The sequence below is a fragment of the Podarcis tiliguerta genome (genome assembly GCF_965153285.1).
Source record: "Podarcis tiliguerta genome assembly, chromosome: 1".
NCBI classification, from domain to species: domain Eukaryota; kingdom Metazoa; phylum Chordata; class Lepidosauria; order Squamata; family Lacertidae; genus Podarcis; species Podarcis tiliguerta.
Genome location: NC_139534.1, coordinates 32,361,239 through 32,378,875, shown reverse-complemented (window position 1 = coordinate 32,378,875; position 17,637 = coordinate 32,361,239). Strand labels below are relative to the sequence as shown.

Here is a 17,637-nt window from a genome sequence, read left to right as displayed (position 1 = left end):
AAGAGGGGCATGTGGGTTTTTTGGTTTTACAAAAGAGAGGAATGAGGTAAGTCAAGGTACACTTTGTTTTTGAATTTGTAAGGAAACATGGCAGTTGGCCGGAGAGGCTAGCAGAGGAAATCCCAAGAGTCCCTGCTCTTTCCACTTGACCAAGGACAGCTGCACATTCTGGAAGGCAGGCCCTAGTTCCCACAGTATTATCGATCCCATATTGTCCACCAATTTTTGAAGAGAAGGCGCGTACAACATACAGCAGCCTCCCCTCAATCTGTTGCTGCTGAACTACTACAACCCACCGCTCTTGACTGCTGCCCATGATGGAAAGGGCTGATGGGAGTTGGGAGTCGCAACCAAATATGGAGGACGGCAGGCTGCAAATGACCAATCTCATGAGCGGTAAAGTCCATTTTTAAAATATAGGTTTTAGGTTTTTCCCACTTCTGCCACCCTGAAATTATCCCAGAGGCTCAATATCAGACAGAATACTTCAAAAATGAGAAAATAAAGTCATGAGAAATACTTGAACCATCCTCCTGAGGTAGCCCTCTCTTGGTGATCTGCCCTCTACCCAAACACTTCGTTGCCAGTCAGCCAGTATTCATCTCTGCAAAAATTCAGCAAGCTTACTGCTTGTCAGGTTGACTGCTTTCCCCCTCACTCTGCTGTTACAGGGTTAAACAAATGCTAAACCAGGAGGAAGCCAGAAAATACTGGCCCACAAAACTGCCTTATGTTTGAAATTCATACATTATAGTCCTCCCTCCTTCTCCTCCACCTCCCATCCAAGACAGTATTTTTCTTTCAGTTAGCTGGGGGAGAGGGGGATGTTTATCTTATTGGTATGGGGGGGGGGGGAGAAATTGGATAATTTGCAATGTGACTCAGATGCACAGCTGTTCATTAAATATATCCACCAAAAATACAAATATAAGCAGGGAAAGACAGTATAATGTGCTTGGTGGGGGGACAGCAGGCTAATCGTAAAAAAATAAGGGGGGGGGGGAGAGCAAGTTTAAAAAGGTTGCAGCAAGTCCCCAGAGAGTAGGCCATCTGCAAATATGATAGACTACGCCAAGAATACATTTAGAAAATTTAAGCCAAACATTGCAGCGCAGTATGTGTGCATGTTCCCCAGGCTCTTTCTCTGCACCTGAAAATAGGTTGCTCTCTTTTTTCCGTATTTGCAAGCAGAGGCTGGTTTGCTCTTTTTCTTCCAGAAAAATCAAGAAGCTGAGGGAGAGCATCCAAACTAAAAGTTCAATTCTTGTATTTAAAAAATGTAGGGCAGTTCCTACAGGTTATTCACTCCAGCAAATCTGTAAGTATCCACACTCAAGTAGTTAATCTGACAAAATGAATTACCCTTGAATTACCGGCATCTCATATTTTAACTTCAGGAGACTCATGGTTTTTTTGTACTCCTGCCATATAAAACAGTAAAGTTGAAACACAAGGGTTTAAATAAACAAGGAAGAATCAATATCCCTGTCACAAATAGGCAGCATATATATGTAAGCGTTCACATCTCCTCAATTCACTAATCACGACAACAGCCCTATAATGTAGGCCTCTATCATTATCCCTATATATTGCCCCCAGTATGTGATGGAATATGAACCAGGGATTTGCTTACACTCCTCATGCATACCAGCTCTGAGGGGAATCCATTTTACAACCATTCCTACCGTTCACACCTCTACATCAAGTGTTTGTATGGACACTTAATTTTGTATTAGGAGTGCCCCAGGTGATTTTAATTTGCAAAACGAATCCCACCAAAATGTATTACAGCAGTTTCAGTCTGGAGGAAGACAAGGGCTCAAAACATCTGCAAGTCACAAATGGCAGCTTTTCAAACACACACTATGTAAGGATAAGCATGTTTACTTGGAAGGCAGCCCCTTAAAATTCAATGGGTCTTATTCTCCAGTAAGTGTTTAAGATGACAGTCTCCGTGTCTCAATTGAAATCCTGCTTCAGTTGCTCTCAAGCTGCACCTCTCACTCTTCTTTGCTTCCTTATGTGCTCTCCTTATGCGCTCTCACTTCTGCAGGAGAAAGCAGTGTTCTGTGTATATCCAGTCACAGCAAATGAAAACACACTAGGCCTAGTCAGGCATCCCTCCAAACTGTGTAGACGCAACCATGTGGAAAGGCATGTGCACTGGCCCTGCCACCATCCTCAACCTTTCTGCATTCAAGGAGCATGGTCCTAGGTGGAACATCTTTGCACGTTCAGCTGAACACACTTTTGAGTTCTCCCCTCAACAGGGAACCCTGTGCAAACGGGGTTCTTGGTCATGGCCAAGATGCTGATCAATGTCCAGCTGAACATGCAAACAATCCTAATTAAATCCACTCCATTCAACATGGAGATATATACACACAAACACCAGTTCTGGGTCAGGGATAGCATGCATCATTGACCATCATTGACATTATTTCCACATGCTGCCCTATACATATTTGGAATAATGCCTTAATAACGTTGCTTCTGTAACACATCACAAGTTCACATAAATGACACTTTCATGCTCATTACTTGAGATGAAACAGTGTACATGTATGAGTTTGTCTGTCACATACCAGAGAAGTGACACCCAGGTAGGAAAATGAGTGTATAAGGTAATACTTAACACAGACTCACAAACTAGTCCACAAACACTGCCCTATATTGTTATTTGATCAGCTGCTGCAGAATAGGTTTTGTTTGTTTCAATGCGATATTAAAACACCTTGGGTGTATATGACGTAAACAAGGCCAGAAGGTGGGTTTGTTTTTGGTGTTTTTTTTTACAAATAAATATATTTCATATCTATTGTGTTAAAATTATGGGTTATAAAGTGTTATATGAACAATAATTTTATATATGCTCCCTGCAGATGAGCATTAATTAAAAAACTGAGAGGTTGCTAATCAGTTGCATTTTTAAAAGTAAATATATTATTTTCACAACTAATGTAAGCAGCTCATATCTCTGACTAGGCAATTTTCACACTGTTCACAAGAATAGAGCCTGAAATAGATATATATAGAGAGGACAATTTTTATCTCTCAGTACCTTACCACGCAAAATCATGCTAACATACTTCAGAGAAACTTCAACTAACTGCGGAGAATACTGTAATGTTTTAATTATACACCTCTGTCATTGGTCCTCAAAATCTAAAATGGAAATTCAAGCATTTATTACATTTTTATGCCATGCATACTCCAAAGAGCAGAATACATCATTCTCCTCTACTACCCTCATCCCTAATTTTACCCAGAACACTCCTGTGAGGTAGATTAATCAGAGAGACAAGGAGCGGTCTGGGATGACCCAGCGTGTCTTGCAGTAAGAGTGGAAATTTGAACCTAGGTCTCCCCAATATGTAGTCGAACCACTACAACATGCTGTAGAGGACAAAGCGTTGCCATACTGAAGCAAGTTGGTCCAGCATGAGCTGTCCAAGCAAGGTAGATGTAGGCAAGGAAACACATGGGATAAAAATGAGAACATTTGCTGGGGATGTGATTATAAGATGTTAAGAGGCCAGACGCTATCTATACCAGGGGGTACCAGTGTGACACAGACAAGGGCGGGGGGAGAGATAGGTCCAACAGACACAGTATTTTTTGCTAATCAGATACAGTATTTTTTGTTAATACACCATTCACCACTTCCTTAAAAATCTTTACACGTATGAAATTGCAATAATAAAAATAACTTCTTTCCTGATCTGCATGAAATGTAATACCCTTTTGCAAGAATGGAAGCCAAATTACCTTGCTAGAAGAAAAGTGATTTCCTGGGGACAAACTTTGAAGGAAAAAAAGTATAAAAGTCTCTTCATTATTTAGTGAAGTCTTTTTTTCTTAAGTAGTGCGATTACCCAAGTATAAAAGTAGCCCTCTTTGTCTTGTAAAATGCCCACCCTCTTCAAAATAACCTCTTCATTTTTTTAAAAAAAGTCTCATTATTAGGATTGCCTCTTTTTTTTAAAGGCAAAATTATAGTCAGCTCGAAATGGTATTTTAAAGTATTGACCTTTACTGTAATGTAAGGAATCCTTTCACAATCCATCAAAAGCTTTTAAAACCGTGCAGCTACTTTGCTTTCAACAAAACCTATTAGCCTTTGATTGAGAAGTCATAAAAAAACCTAGGTGGGTGAAGAGGCAGGCAGGAAGGAAAATCACCCCCCCCCCAAGTTTTATCAGAATGTTATATTAAAATATGAAAATAGTTGGTCATTTGACTGCTCAAAATAAATGGTGGAATATTAAAAGAAAATTACCGTATTTTTCGCCCTATTGGACGCACCGGCCCATAGGACGCACCTAGTTTTCAGGGGGGGAAATCAGGGGGAAAAATACTATTTCCCCCCCGCAGCTCTGGGAGCAGCGGACAGGCTTCACGCAGCCTGTGCGCTACTCCAAGACCTTCTCCCTGCTTTTGTGGGAGGTGGGGGAATTCCCCCACCTCCCACAAAAGCCCATAGGAGCCGTGCGCGACTCCTAAGGGCTTTTCGACCAGGAGGGAAAAGGGACTGAAATGGCCAGTCAGTCCCTTTTCCCTCCTCGGGGAAAAGCCCCCAAGAGCGGCGCGCTCTTCAAAGGGTTCGTGGCTCCTGCTGCCTTTTCTACGAGGTGGGGGAATTCCCCCACCTCCTAGAAAAGGCAGCAGAAGCCAGGGAGCCCCTTTAAAGAGTGTGCGGCTTTTGCCTCCTTTTGTGGGAGGTGGGGGAATTCCCCCATCTCCCGCAAAAGCCCACAGGAGGGAGAAGGGACGGACTCAGCCAGCCAGTCCCTTCTCCCTCCTCGGGGAAAAGCCCCCAAGAGCGGCACGCTCTTCAAAGGGTTCACAGCTCCTGCGGGCTTTTCTACGAGGTGGGGGAATTCCCCCACCTCCTAGAAAAGGCAGCAGAAGCCGCAGAGCCCCTGTAAAGAGCGTGCGGCTTTTGCCTGCTTTTGCGGGAGGTGGGGGAATTCCCCCATCTCCCGCAAAAGCCCACAGGAGGGTTGGAGAGTAGTGGGATGGCGTCGCACGCCTTCCCGCTGCCCCCCATCCTCTGGGGCTGGCCATGGGGGAAGCGCTGCTTTCCCCCCCGCCAGCCTCAAAGCCAGGTCGGAGAGTAGCGGGAAGGCGTCGCGCGCCTTCCTGCTGCCCCCCATCCTTTGGGGCTGGCGAGGGGGAAGGGCTGCATTCCCCCCCGCCAGCCTCCAACCCGGGTTGGAGAGTAGCGGGAAGGCGTCGCGCGCCTTCCTGCTGCCCCCCATCCTCTGGGGCTGGCAATGGGGGAAGCGCTGCTTTCCCCCCCCGCCAGCCTCCAACCCGGGTTGGAGAGTAGCGGGAAGGCGTCGCGCGCCTTCCTGCTGCCCCCCATCCTTTGGGGCTGGTGAGGGGGAAGCGCTGCTTTCCCCCCCGCCAGCCTCAATGCCGGGATGGAGAGTAGCAGGAAGGCGTCGCGCGCCTTCCTGCTGCCCCCCATCCTTTGGGGCTGGCGAGGGGGAAGCGCTGCTTTCCCCCCCCGCCAGCCTCCAACCCGGGTTGGAGAGTAGCGGGAAGGCGTCGCGTGCCTTCCTGCTGCCCCCCATCCTCTGGGGCTGGCAATGGGGGAAGCGCTGCTTTCCCCCCGCCAGCCTCCAACCCGGGTTGGAGAGTAGCGGGAAGGCGTCGCGCGCCTTCCTGCTGCCCCCCATCCTCTGGGGCTGGCCATGGGGGAAGCGCTGCTTTCCCCCACCGCCAGCCTCAAAGAGCAGACTCTCCTGGCTTCAGCGGAAGCAACGCAAAGCCTCCGGAGCGCAGGCTTCGGACACTTCGCGTTGCTATCGCTGAAGCCAATGAGCCTGCATTCGCCCCATAAGACGCACACACATTTCCCCTTCATTTTTGGAGGAGAAAAAGTGCGTCTTATAGGGCGAAAAATACGGTATTAGAACACACACACTTTCTAACTACAAAGTTCAAAAGCTAATTACCATACTTGCTAGAAAACTAGTTATAAACAACTTTCATCTATTATTATTTAGAACAATGATATGCAAATAAAAACATATGTGACTCATCAAGCAATGTATCAGGAATAGGCTAAAACTGGAAATCAAAACATACATATGAACAGGAAATAAAGAGACAAAATACGAGATTTGAGCTGTAGTCCAGAGCAAATAAATCCTTTGTCATTATCAAACATCTTGGTGAAATTAAAAAGGTAGGCTACCAACTATACAACACTGTTCTCTGTTTCTCAAATATCTGTTCTCTGTATTCTCAAATATTGAAAGAATTGTCAGTTGCAGCTCATCTCTAGGAAGGAAAACGTACTCTCCACATATCGATTACCCAGAGAAACTCTGCATTGGTTTATTCCTACACTAAGCAATCACATGCCTGACAAGGAGAATGTATTTTGTCCACCAACACATTAAATGGATTCTTTTATGAATCAAGAGCTCAATTTCACAACTGGAAGAAAGTTAGCAGGAGCCTGAAACACAAAGTATGTTTGATGCAGTCACATCAACACAGAACCACAGAATTGTAGAGCTGGAATTGACCCCCATAGCTCATCTACTTTCAATGCAGAAATCTCAACACATGGTCCTCCATTGAATTTGAAAACATACCAGACTCTGTTTAGCTTTGGAAATGTTCTAGCCGTTTTTGATTGTTAATCTTTGGTAGCAGACCCCGACCCCACCCCCAGTAAGAATTAAAGTATGTTGTTCATTTCCTGAGTTATACATCCCATCACAAACAAAATCTGCTTGAAGCCGGGGTGTGTGTGTGTTTCAGAATTTGTTAACATTTCTGATGCCCAGTTTGGGGAGCATTTCCTGTTGCTTGCCATGAAGTGAAACTCTCTATTCACCCTAGGGCAAAAATAAGACACTGAACTTGCCCAAGCTTGCAGAGCAAGACCCGTTCTGTGTGCCAGCTCTAGAGTGCTGAGGATGCTCTCTTGCAGTTCCAAGGGTTTGACTCAATTTTTGCTTACACAGTTGTACATTAGAATCCGTTCCGGAACTCCGTTCAACTTCCATAATGTTCAGAAACCAAACTGCAGCTTCTGATTGGCTGCAGGAAGCTCCTGCAGCCAATCAGAAGCCACGGAAGCCCCGTCAGACATTTGGATTCCAAAGAACGTTTGCAAACCGGAACACTTACTTCCGGGTTTGCGGCGTTCAGGAGCCAAAACGTCCAAGTACCAAGGCATTCAGGATCCAAGGTATGACTGTATGTGTAACCCTTGGAACCAATCGCTTTTGGTGTGGAAACTGCAGAAACTGCTGGAGGAGAAATTATTGTATTGATATGGCCTGCATGCTGATTTTATTGCTTTTTACACATAAATGGTATGCTTCCCAATTTTATTTGTTCTTCTCTTCATATTATACTGATTCTTTTTTACAGCAATTCAGTTGAACCACTTTTGAACTGCTCTGGTGGCAGATGGGTGGCATATAATTTAATAGATGAAATAAGGAAAACGGGAGTTTCAGTTCTAAGGAAAATGCATGTCCAAAGTGTTTTGCATCCCTTTGGTCTGTGTAAAAAGAGACTCCAGTAAAAATTACCACCAGTGTGAAACCTTTGATTAAAAAGGTGCTTCAAAACAACCACCTGTTTAAAATGTATTACACGGAAAGGGATGACACAGAAATCACTTCTCCATCCCCAGGGCTGAAGAAGATCCCAGCATGTTTCTTCAGTCCTCTCACTGCAAAAAAGATCCTTCCTCATCTTGCAAAGAAAGTCCCATCAGGCCTTCATTTGAAACAGAGAGACCCATGGCCAGCTAAGGTGCTTTCTATTGCACCTGAAAATGAGCTCGGAATTGTCATCTCCCTGACAAAAACTGGGGTAAAGGAAACAGAACATGCCCTTCCTCTTTACTTCAGGAAACTGCCTGCTTCTTAGTACAATAGCATTCAATTCACCACCAGTCACGCCTCACCAAAGTGCAACACTGATCCGTATACAGTCATATATCAGGTTGAATGTGCTTCAGGTTGTGCACTTTGGGGTTGCACTCCGCGGCAACCTGGAAGTAACGGAGTGCGTTACTTCCGGGTTTCGCCACTCGCGCAGATGCTCAAAATGACGTTACGCGCATGCACAGAAGCAGCAAAACGTGACCCGCGCAGATGCGCCGTCGCGTCTTACGTTATTGTTTTCCATGGCTGAGCACATATTCTGCATGCAAAATGACCCAGAAACTCAATCCCAAGTACGGCTGAGAAAGACTCCTGTCTGACACCCTGGAGAGTCACTGCCTGTTAGAAATCAACAGTACAGTGGTACCTCGGTTTACGAACTTAATCCGTTCCGGAAGTCCGTTCTTAAACCAAAACCATTCTTAAACCGAGGCGCACTTTCCCTAATGAGGCCTCCAGCCACCGGTGCCCTTCCACTGTTCAGATTCTATTCTTAGACCAAGGTAAAGTGCTCAAACCAAGACACTATCTCCAGTTTTGCAGAGTTTGTAAACCAAACCGTTCTTAAACTGGACTGTTCTTAAACCAAGGTACCACTGTACTGAGTTAAATTGACTAAAGGTCTCACCCAGTGGCCTGGTTTGCACATCACACTAAGCCATGCTATTGCTTAGCATGAATGCACAAGCTCCAGGAGAGAGTGCAAACACGTCGATCCTCTCCTGTTGTTTCGCTGCTTCCCCGTGCAGATATTAGTTTGGCTAAGTGTGTCATCCAAACCTGGGCTCACAGCTTAGCCCTCCTGGACCAGCTACAAACCGTAAACCATGTGACAAGCCGTGGCTGCAAAAAACACAACATTTTTGTGCTCCAGGGCAGCATTGGCGTAGGAGCAAGAATGCACACTTCTGTCATCTGAGCGCATCACAGCCAGCAGCTCGTGCGAACCGAAGTAGCCAACAGCATGAGGCTGCTGCTCACAAGTGCCCAGGAACAGCTCTGACTATGGAAGGAAAACAAGCCAGAGACTGCAGACGCAGGTTTGTATTTATTGTTATGCAGACATTTGGGAAGAGTAACTCTGCAGATGTTCCATTTAAATTCCCCCCACCACTTTTTTTAAAATTGTGCCCCCCCCAAAAAAAAATGTGGGGGGAAAGCCCTTCTGTGAGGCAGAAGCACAGGCCAAACTCCTAAAAGTCACTCCACAGCTTTCCCTTCTCGCCCACCATTCTCCTCCTCCTCCTCCCTTCGCCAACACACATTACTTTCTCGGCAATCTGTGCAGCTGCCTCTTTGTGCAGTTGGCACCGATCACTGCCAATCTGGGACTTATTTCCAGTGAAGACGGCATTGTTTTATTAGCTACTTAAGCAGTGCATGCACCATTAATGGAGTTTTTATCTCTCCATTTCCCTGACAGGGCAGAACCAGCCAGTCTGACTCTGTTATTATCATTAGGAAAGCTCACCCCTCGCTATCTTTAATCCAAACAACATCTGGATTCATAGCGGCTCTCCGATAAAGTGAGGCGAAAGTGCACACTGCATTAGCTCCCAGAGAACAAAAGTTTATGCTTTTGTACATGCACAAGTGATTAGATAAAATGTCTCCAGCTAGCCAATACAGTTTTGTTTTTTTAAAAAGGCGCACATTTCCGTTTTTTGCCTTGTACCCCTTGATAAGATTTTCAAAATTACACATTATACAATTAAGATCCCCTCCCCACACCTTCAAACAAACAGCAAAGCTAGAAAACAAAGCAGCGCTTCCTATTTCTGCAGCAACATTTACACACAAGCAATTTTACAGGGGGGAGGAGCCGCGGGCCTTTGAAGCCTTGAGTAACATGCCAAGGACTTCAATAAGAGGAAATTAAAGAGCCCTTCGCTGAAATATTATTAATGTGTGCACGGATGACAAAACAGTCTGGCGCCGAAGTAGCCCAATAGACATGTCCCACTGTAACAGACAGCTGTCTCCAGTGTCATTTAAGTATGCTTTTGCTCGAAATCAACCCCTCAGTGTCTCCCAAGAATCAATAGAGAGAAGAGAACCGTGAACTCCCCCTCCCCCAAATACATGCAACTAGGAATTTGGAGCGTCATCTTGATTATATTCAACCCGCCAAACGGTTTTCCAGGCAAAGTGCAGCCCAAAGGATACATACTGTATACCATGATCCCTCCTCTCTCTCAGAGAAGGCAGCCATCACAACAGCAAGATAGATACAGCCCTGTTGAGTTCAACAGGACTTGCAAGAAAGAAATGGGTGTATTATTGGGTTGTCTTTGTTGTTATTTATATTATGTATTTTCCGTTTATTATGCTGTGATTTTATGTTGTGAACTGCCCTGAGATCTATGGGTATAGGGTGGTAAACAAACTAATAATGATGATGATGATGAGCTTTTCTTAAAAGAAAAAAAAGTTGTGGTACTCACCCTGAAGTTGTTACAGTAAATGTCACATTTTAACACGGGGTTTGGGATTGGTGCTGGTACACTGTGTACCCTTGAGTGCCCCCTTAAAAAAAGCACTGATAATAAGGTTGTAGCCTTGGGGGGGCCTACTAGCAAATACGTCCTACTGAATTTAGTGGGTCATCCCACTCCCAAGGAAACATATATACAGTGGTGCCCCGCAAGACGAATGCCTCAGAAGACGAAAAACTCGCAAGACGAAAGAGTTTTCCATTTTCTTTTTTTATAATATTTTATTAAGATTTTCACAAAATAACAGAAAAACAAAAAAAAAAGAAAAAATACAAAAAATACAAAAAATAAGAAACAATTAAAAACAGAGTTTTCCGTTTTCTGAGGTGCTTCGCAAGACGGATTTCCCTATGGGCTTGCTTCGCAAGACGAAACGTCTTGCGCCTTTTTTTTTAAAACCACCAATGCATTCCTATGGGAAACCGTCAATACACATTGGTGCTTCGCAAGACAAAAAAACTCATAGAACGAAAAAACTCGCAGAACGAATTAATTTCGTCTTGCGGGGCACCACTGTACAGTGCTTTTTTTCTTTAAAAAAATGTTTAGGGGTACAGTATTCTCATTTTCCTACTCATATTGAAATGCTGCTCCTCAATGAGGCCAAATTTAGATTCACAAAATGTTTAGAGGTATGCGTACCCCCAGAAAAAAGCACTGCACATACACAAACACACACATATATATACATACAGTGGAGCCTCCGGATACGAACTTAATTCGTTCTGGGGGCCCATACGTACCCTGAAAAGTCTGTATCTAGAGGCACTGCTTCTATGCATGCACGCGACACGACAGAGCGCTTCTGCGCATGCACGAAGCACGCAATGAGCTTCTGCGCATGCGTGCGCCACAAAACCCGGAAGTGTTTCCAGGTTTGCTACGTTCACAACCCAAAAGTTACGCTATCCGAAGGTAACATAACCCGAGGGTCCACTATATAGGCTAGCCGCTAGATGATAAAACATAACAGGGCCTTCCACCAACAAATAACCCTAAGGTAAAAGAAAAACACAAAAGAACTTAAAATCCGTGTTTAACCTTTATAAGAAAAGAGAAGTCCAGCTTTGATAAAGGGTTTCAGCTCCACAAAGACATGTCAACAAAACACGAAGGCGGAGAAGTGTTTGGGAAGGCACTCCAGAGCAGAGAAGATTTTCTTCCTCGTTGTTCAACGGAAATACCTACAGTCTGAGCCACAGGCTCCACTGCTCAGATGCGAAAGCAGCGCTTCAGATTAGAGCATCATGCCATGCTGTTAATGACAGGCTGCGTAACCCGATTCTCTCAGTGGGCGTCTGGAATAAGCACTTCCTCCTCCAGCGCCCCTATCCCATTGTCCCACCCCACTGCGCCAGCTGTTTCTGACAGCCAAATTGCTGCACATTAAGCAATAAAGGCTGTCAAGAAAAGGAATTTTCATTTCTGTAACGCATAGGCCTCCTTGGACAAATTATACAGTTTACAGTCCTAGGCTACGGGAACCTGCTTTCATGCTGAAATGCTGCCAAATGCAGCCTTAAAAATAAAATAAAAAATTCCAGTTGATAATTGCATCAAACAAGTGTGAATGACCAGTGCAGAAAGAAGGCGCATGTTTCACAGAGTAAGAACCAAGCACTGGAAATGCTCACGTGGAGCTGAAAAGATTCTCAAGATTTCCTGCGTTTGTTTCCCGTTTTTTTCTTCCAATGAGCTTCAAGATGGTGCACATGAGGATTATCCCGCTGAATCCTCACAACCACCCTGTGAGGTACATTGGGCTAAGGGACTTGCTTCATGGCTGAGCAAGCCCAAGGCCCTGCCCACTATACCACACTGCCTTTCTAACATAATAGCACAAAGGAGACTTTCAACTGATACAATCCTTATATAGTGGTACCTCAGGTTAAGTACTTAATTCATTCCGGAGGTCTGTACTTAACCTGAAACTGTTCTTAACCTGAAGCACCACTTTAGCTAATGGGGTCTCCTACTGCTGCTGCACCGCAAGAGCCCGATTTCTGTTCTCATCCTGAAGCAAAGTTCTTAACCTGAAGCACTATTTCTGGGTTAACGGAGTCTGTAACCTGAAGCGTATGTAACCTGAAGCGTATGTAACCTGAGGTACCACTGTATTATTTTTTTGAACTAATTATCTGAATGTCTTAACGTACAGCAAAAATAGTATAAGAGCAAAACCCAAGAAGTAGAAAAGTGTGTCGAGGAGGCAAAAGATATGTCCTGTGCATATCTATCTATATATGTGTGTGTGTGTGTATATATATATATATATACACGCTTAATTTACCCCAAACTCAAACAAATGCAAATGGCTTTTTTTTTTCAGCTGGAACTTTCTAGAACTCAGTTCTCAGGTGGGCACCATTGCCATTCTAAGAGAACAAGACAGGTGTTTGTGGTGACTTCCTGCACCACTTTTTCTAGAAAAATAGCACTGCGTAAAGTCCCTCTATAAAGTACTCCAAGAATTCAGCTACACTTCTAGGGTGGCAGCAGGGAAGGAAAGTGTTAAAAACTTTCTGGACATAATATCCCACTCTCCATAAAATATCAAATGAAGTGCAGCTGTATGCTTTTATTGGGCTGAGACATCTCTGGCGGGAGATCCTACTGTAATAGTTTTCTGCAAATGCAGTTCTGCATGGTCTGCTGACAGATGCAACACCGTCCACAGAACGAATACCTCCCCTTCCAAAATCCCATGCAAACCAGCAGCATAACTCAAACAAGCTGTACAATAAAACTCCTAAAATCAGGGCTTCTCCCAAGCCAGATCTGCAAAATGAAGCAGCCCAAAAGCTGCACCACTGTTCATGCAATATTCATAGCATCCTATTCCCCAGGTACAGGGACATGATAACACCCCCCTCACATTTATTTTTTATGTAGAATACAGATTTTATTCACAGACAACCAATGCTGGGTATGTATGTATGTAACCCATGCAAGGTTCTGTACAGCCCAAAGGTTCTTAATGGCACAACCACTTCCTGGTTGGGTGGGGGAGATGTTGAGACAACAGCAGTCTATAAACTGGAACAAAGCCAGACTGGTGTACCCAGGGGCGAGCTCACCATTGAAGAATCCACAACTCCAAGCTCTGCACAGGTAAGTGCTTTAAAGCACACCCAGCACCTGATTTGAAGTTGGAATTTTTTTGGAGAGGGGGGGAAAGTAGAGAGAATTGTGCCAAACCAAGCCGAGCCAGAGTTAGAATTGCAGTCTCACATTAAACAAGCACGCTCAAGTTAACCATGGATTATTTGCTCTTTTACAGCTCTAGCACAGTTACAGCTAGAGAGCAGGCCACTGTGGTGCCAATGCCAATACATCAGAGCCAACCTCAGAGTTTGTAAATAGTCAGGAAAGGGGTACAACATGGAATACAAATATATAATCTTGCAACCGTAAGGTATTTTCATCTAGTGTATTTGTATCTACAAGCCCAGGTTCAAGCCAGCCAGATGGGCGGGGTATAAATAAATTATTATTATTATTATTATTATTATTATTATTATTATTATTAGGCTCTTGTATTGATATACAAAGCCCTAATCATCTTGGGTCCAAGGGCACCTTAAAAACTGTCTCACTTTTGCATTTTGGGCATCTCTTGATGGTTTATTGCTGACAGGTTTTTGCAGTTGTTTAAAATTTTAATTGAATAAGCTGTCATTTTAGCAATGATCTTGTATTACTTCTAAAGTTTTTTCATGTTTTTATAATTGCTGCACACCACGGATACATTTTCTGAGAGGGGAGTATATGAGTATTTTAATAATAATATAAAAAAAACCCCAGTGGTTACTGGCTATTCAGAACCATCAATATATCAACTCAGTGCTGCTCATCCAGTTCTTAAGAGTCAGTAAAATTGTGTTGGGAAAAGTGCTTTGAGCACAATGGTGATTTTATGTCAAGGTGAAGAGGCTGGGGGACGCAGGAGGGGAGAGAGAGAGAGAGAGAGAGAGAGAGACTGAAGGAGCCCTTGAATAAAAGATCCTAAGCATTCCACATTCTTAAACTTACCCTTAAACTTAAAATCCTTAAACTTTCACTTATGCATGACTGTTAACCCTATTTCAGCATACCACATACACAGATTTTCCCCAAAGGAGACATTTCTCAAGTTCACACCTTGTATGTCCTCCAGGTGGCCAAGCAAGATCCACCAATGCAATGAGACTGCGGAAAACTGAAATGCACTCAAATGTCTAAGCAACTTGTAACAACCTTACCCAACTCCTATCACCTTAGAAATTCTCACAGGAAGCATGAACAACTAAGGTAAAGTACCTATTAAGAAACATGGTGAATAGATTCATATTTTAAAACTGGAGCTAATTTATGCCTCTCAAGTTCGATTTTCAAATGAATTCTTGGGCATTGTCTGTTTAGAAACTTTGTCCCCCATCCTTCCTGACAAAAATGGATTCAGCGTTAGTAAAAGATCACTTCTGCACAATAATAATATTGTTCTTATTTCAGAGGAGGAGCTTAGATGACAAGAGTTGAAAAATAAAACTCCCCTCCTCTGTGTTCCAGACCTTTTAAGCAACTCTTAGAGAAATTTCCATTAACTTTAACAGTGAAAGTTTGAAATCTAAACCTACGTAGTTAAACTAAAAGCATACTGTAAAGAGACTCGGTTGTTCCAGACACAATTGTCTCCTGCAGCCAGACTGAAGCAGGAAGAAAATGCATGCACAGCAAAAAAAATAGAAAGGGAAGAGAAGAGGGAAAAGTTTTGCATACCTCTTTAGAGGCTCCCTTGCACTACACATTTTAACAGTGCAGCAGCCTGGTCAGAGGGACAGACAGCTGTGATGAAACTTGATCTCATGACTCAGTTATAGCTGTAACTCAGACAAGGCCTAAGGGCCTGTTCTCACCACCGAGCTCAGCTAGATGCAAGCACAATTAGAGAGCACCAGTGTTACAACATGTTTTGGTTTCTAACAAGGATGCCCCAGCATGCCCCGTGTGTCTGGATTATGGTTTCCAACCTGCTTTGTACAGTGTGGCTGCACAGCCCTTATCCCACCCAAAACACAAAGCTGTGATTAAGACAAGCACCTCATCCGTGCCAGGGCGTGATCACATTTCTAGTGTGGGTTCAAAACAATCAAATTTCCTGCTGCCACCCTCTTCGTTTACCGCTTTCTTTGATGTGCTCCTGGTGCTGCTAAAAAAGCCATCTTTGCAAAGCCAACACTGGCATTTGCAAACGTGTGAAGATTAACCTTACCATTTTCTGCCTTTTAGGAGTTGTCACACCAGCTCCGGAAAACCGAAATACTAAAATCCTTTCGAAATGCTAAATATGCATACAGGCAAATTCAACTGTTAAACCCCTTGGCTCCCCACCTCCACTACATACAGTTCGCAATTCCTAAAACAGTGCCGCATCAGCAACAATTCAGAGGGTCTGTGTGAACGACCAAGTCTACAAGCCTCATATCAAATGCCATTTTTCATAGTACAGTGGTACCTCGGGTTAAGTACTTAATTCGTTCCGGAGGTCCATTCTTAACCTGAAACTGTTCTTAACCTGAAGCACCACTTTAGCTAATGGGGCCTCCTGCTCCCGCTGTGCCGCCGGAGCAGAATTTCTGTTCTCATCCTGAAGCAAAGTTCTTAACCCAAGGTAATATTTCTGGGTTAGCGGAGTCTGTAACCTGAAGCATATGTAACCTGAAACGTATGTAACCCGAGGTACCACTGTATACCATAATTTGGTGCGTTATTACGACAGTTCTTGCCTACTTTCCTACATTATAAATCATTGCTCTTGTGTTTAAAACAGGGCAGTATGGCATTGCTGGCAGCCCCAGAGTTCAAGAATACTAGTGCTATTACCTTAACAGTTGTGGCTTGTGCCATCAGATGCCAAGCACCACAACAGGCCTCTCTACAAGCATTCAAAAGAATACTAGAGCGCTCAAACTGTGTGGGGTGCAGAGCTGTGCACACTGGCACAACCACCTCCATGCCACGCACACCTACCCGTCCCTCTTGAGTTTTTGCTTGTGAGCGAAACTCAACCTGTGTGCAGGGTTCCTGATCATGGGGAGGATTCTGACATTGCTCAACTCCACACAAATACAGCTTGCACCCATGTGCATTCTCTTGAATGTCTGAACAGAGGTTTGGCTGCCAGCAATAGCAGCTGCCAGCAATCAGTCACAAATGTTGACTGATAAATCAACTCAGAAGGCAGAACAATCGGTATAGTAACCACCATTCAAGAATAGTTTTGTACATGCAGAACCACCAACCCATTTCCGTAATAAGAGAATCTGTTTCAGTAGTGCTAATTTCAGTGATATGAAAAGTTGTACCAGAGCAAAATGTTTGGAAGAGGAACCATTAAAAAAAAATCTGTTCACTGGTTGGATGGACATCTTTATCCCATAATAAAATGCTGGCAGCCTGGAAAAAATAGTTTTCATCTCTACTTATTGCTCTTTTTTTACTATTAACGTTTGTTTGTGGCAGGACATTAAACATTGTTTTTGTTTCATTAAGCACCTAGTGTCCCAATGGACCCAAGAAAGAATTTGCCCCATCTTCGCTAATCCTTATTTTCAACCTGCTATGGAAATACAGTATGGCAAAGTTCACTTCAACACATGGCCGGAGGCTACAGATGACCAGTTGCCAGATGACAAGGCGGCCAGTGACCCAGAGCCACTTTTCAATCAGCTGTCAAGTGATAAACGGCAACCTGCATCCACCAAAAGTCCATATGACACGTCGTTGAATTATTCTCATCATGAACCTTTCTTGTAAGAGAAGCTGTCCATCTAGCCATCGATTCCTATAACTGCTGATTAGAAGTGCATTTTCCTGTTACCATTTTCTATATGTAAAGTTTTCCACTTCTAAAAACTGCAGTTTCCTAATGTTAAAATAAGTTAACAAAGGTTTGGGACTGTAAGCTCCTGTGAGCGGTTCTCTCCTAGTGGGATGCTCCAGCTGGCTGAAAAGATTGAGTGTGTTCTCCTGTCCCCCTACACCACACACTGGAAGTTTACTCCAGATGGTTGGAGGAACCCTCTGAAATAGCATGGAAGGCGATGCTGGGGGCTACGGGGGGAATAGGCAAAGAAATAAATAAAAGTTATCTCCTCCCTCCAGTATAAGCCTCCGCTAGAAAAGAGTCTATAAATGTGAGGAGTGTTTCCAGTGATGGAAAGGCAACCCAGGATTCAAGG

The 17,637-nt window shown here is 43.9% G+C and overlaps 1 protein-coding gene across 4 annotated transcripts in view; it reads right to left on the bottom strand.

The window, feature by feature from the left end:
• The window catches only part of ACVR1 (activin A receptor type 1), a 76,207-nt gene that overhangs the window by 44,495 nt on the left and 14,075 nt on the right, over positions 1–17,637 (bottom strand). The window contains exon 1 of one of the 4 annotated variants that reach the window (XM_083410078.1): positions 15,176–15,219. The exons of the other annotated variants lie outside the window; for them this stretch is intronic. Coding sequence (XP_083266204.1) covers positions 15,176–15,204 — 29 coding nt within the window. The 5' untranslated portion in view covers positions 15,205–15,219. Of the gene's footprint in view, positions 1–15,175; positions 15,220–17,637 lie in introns of those variants that run through there. 4 annotated transcript variants of the gene reach the window in all.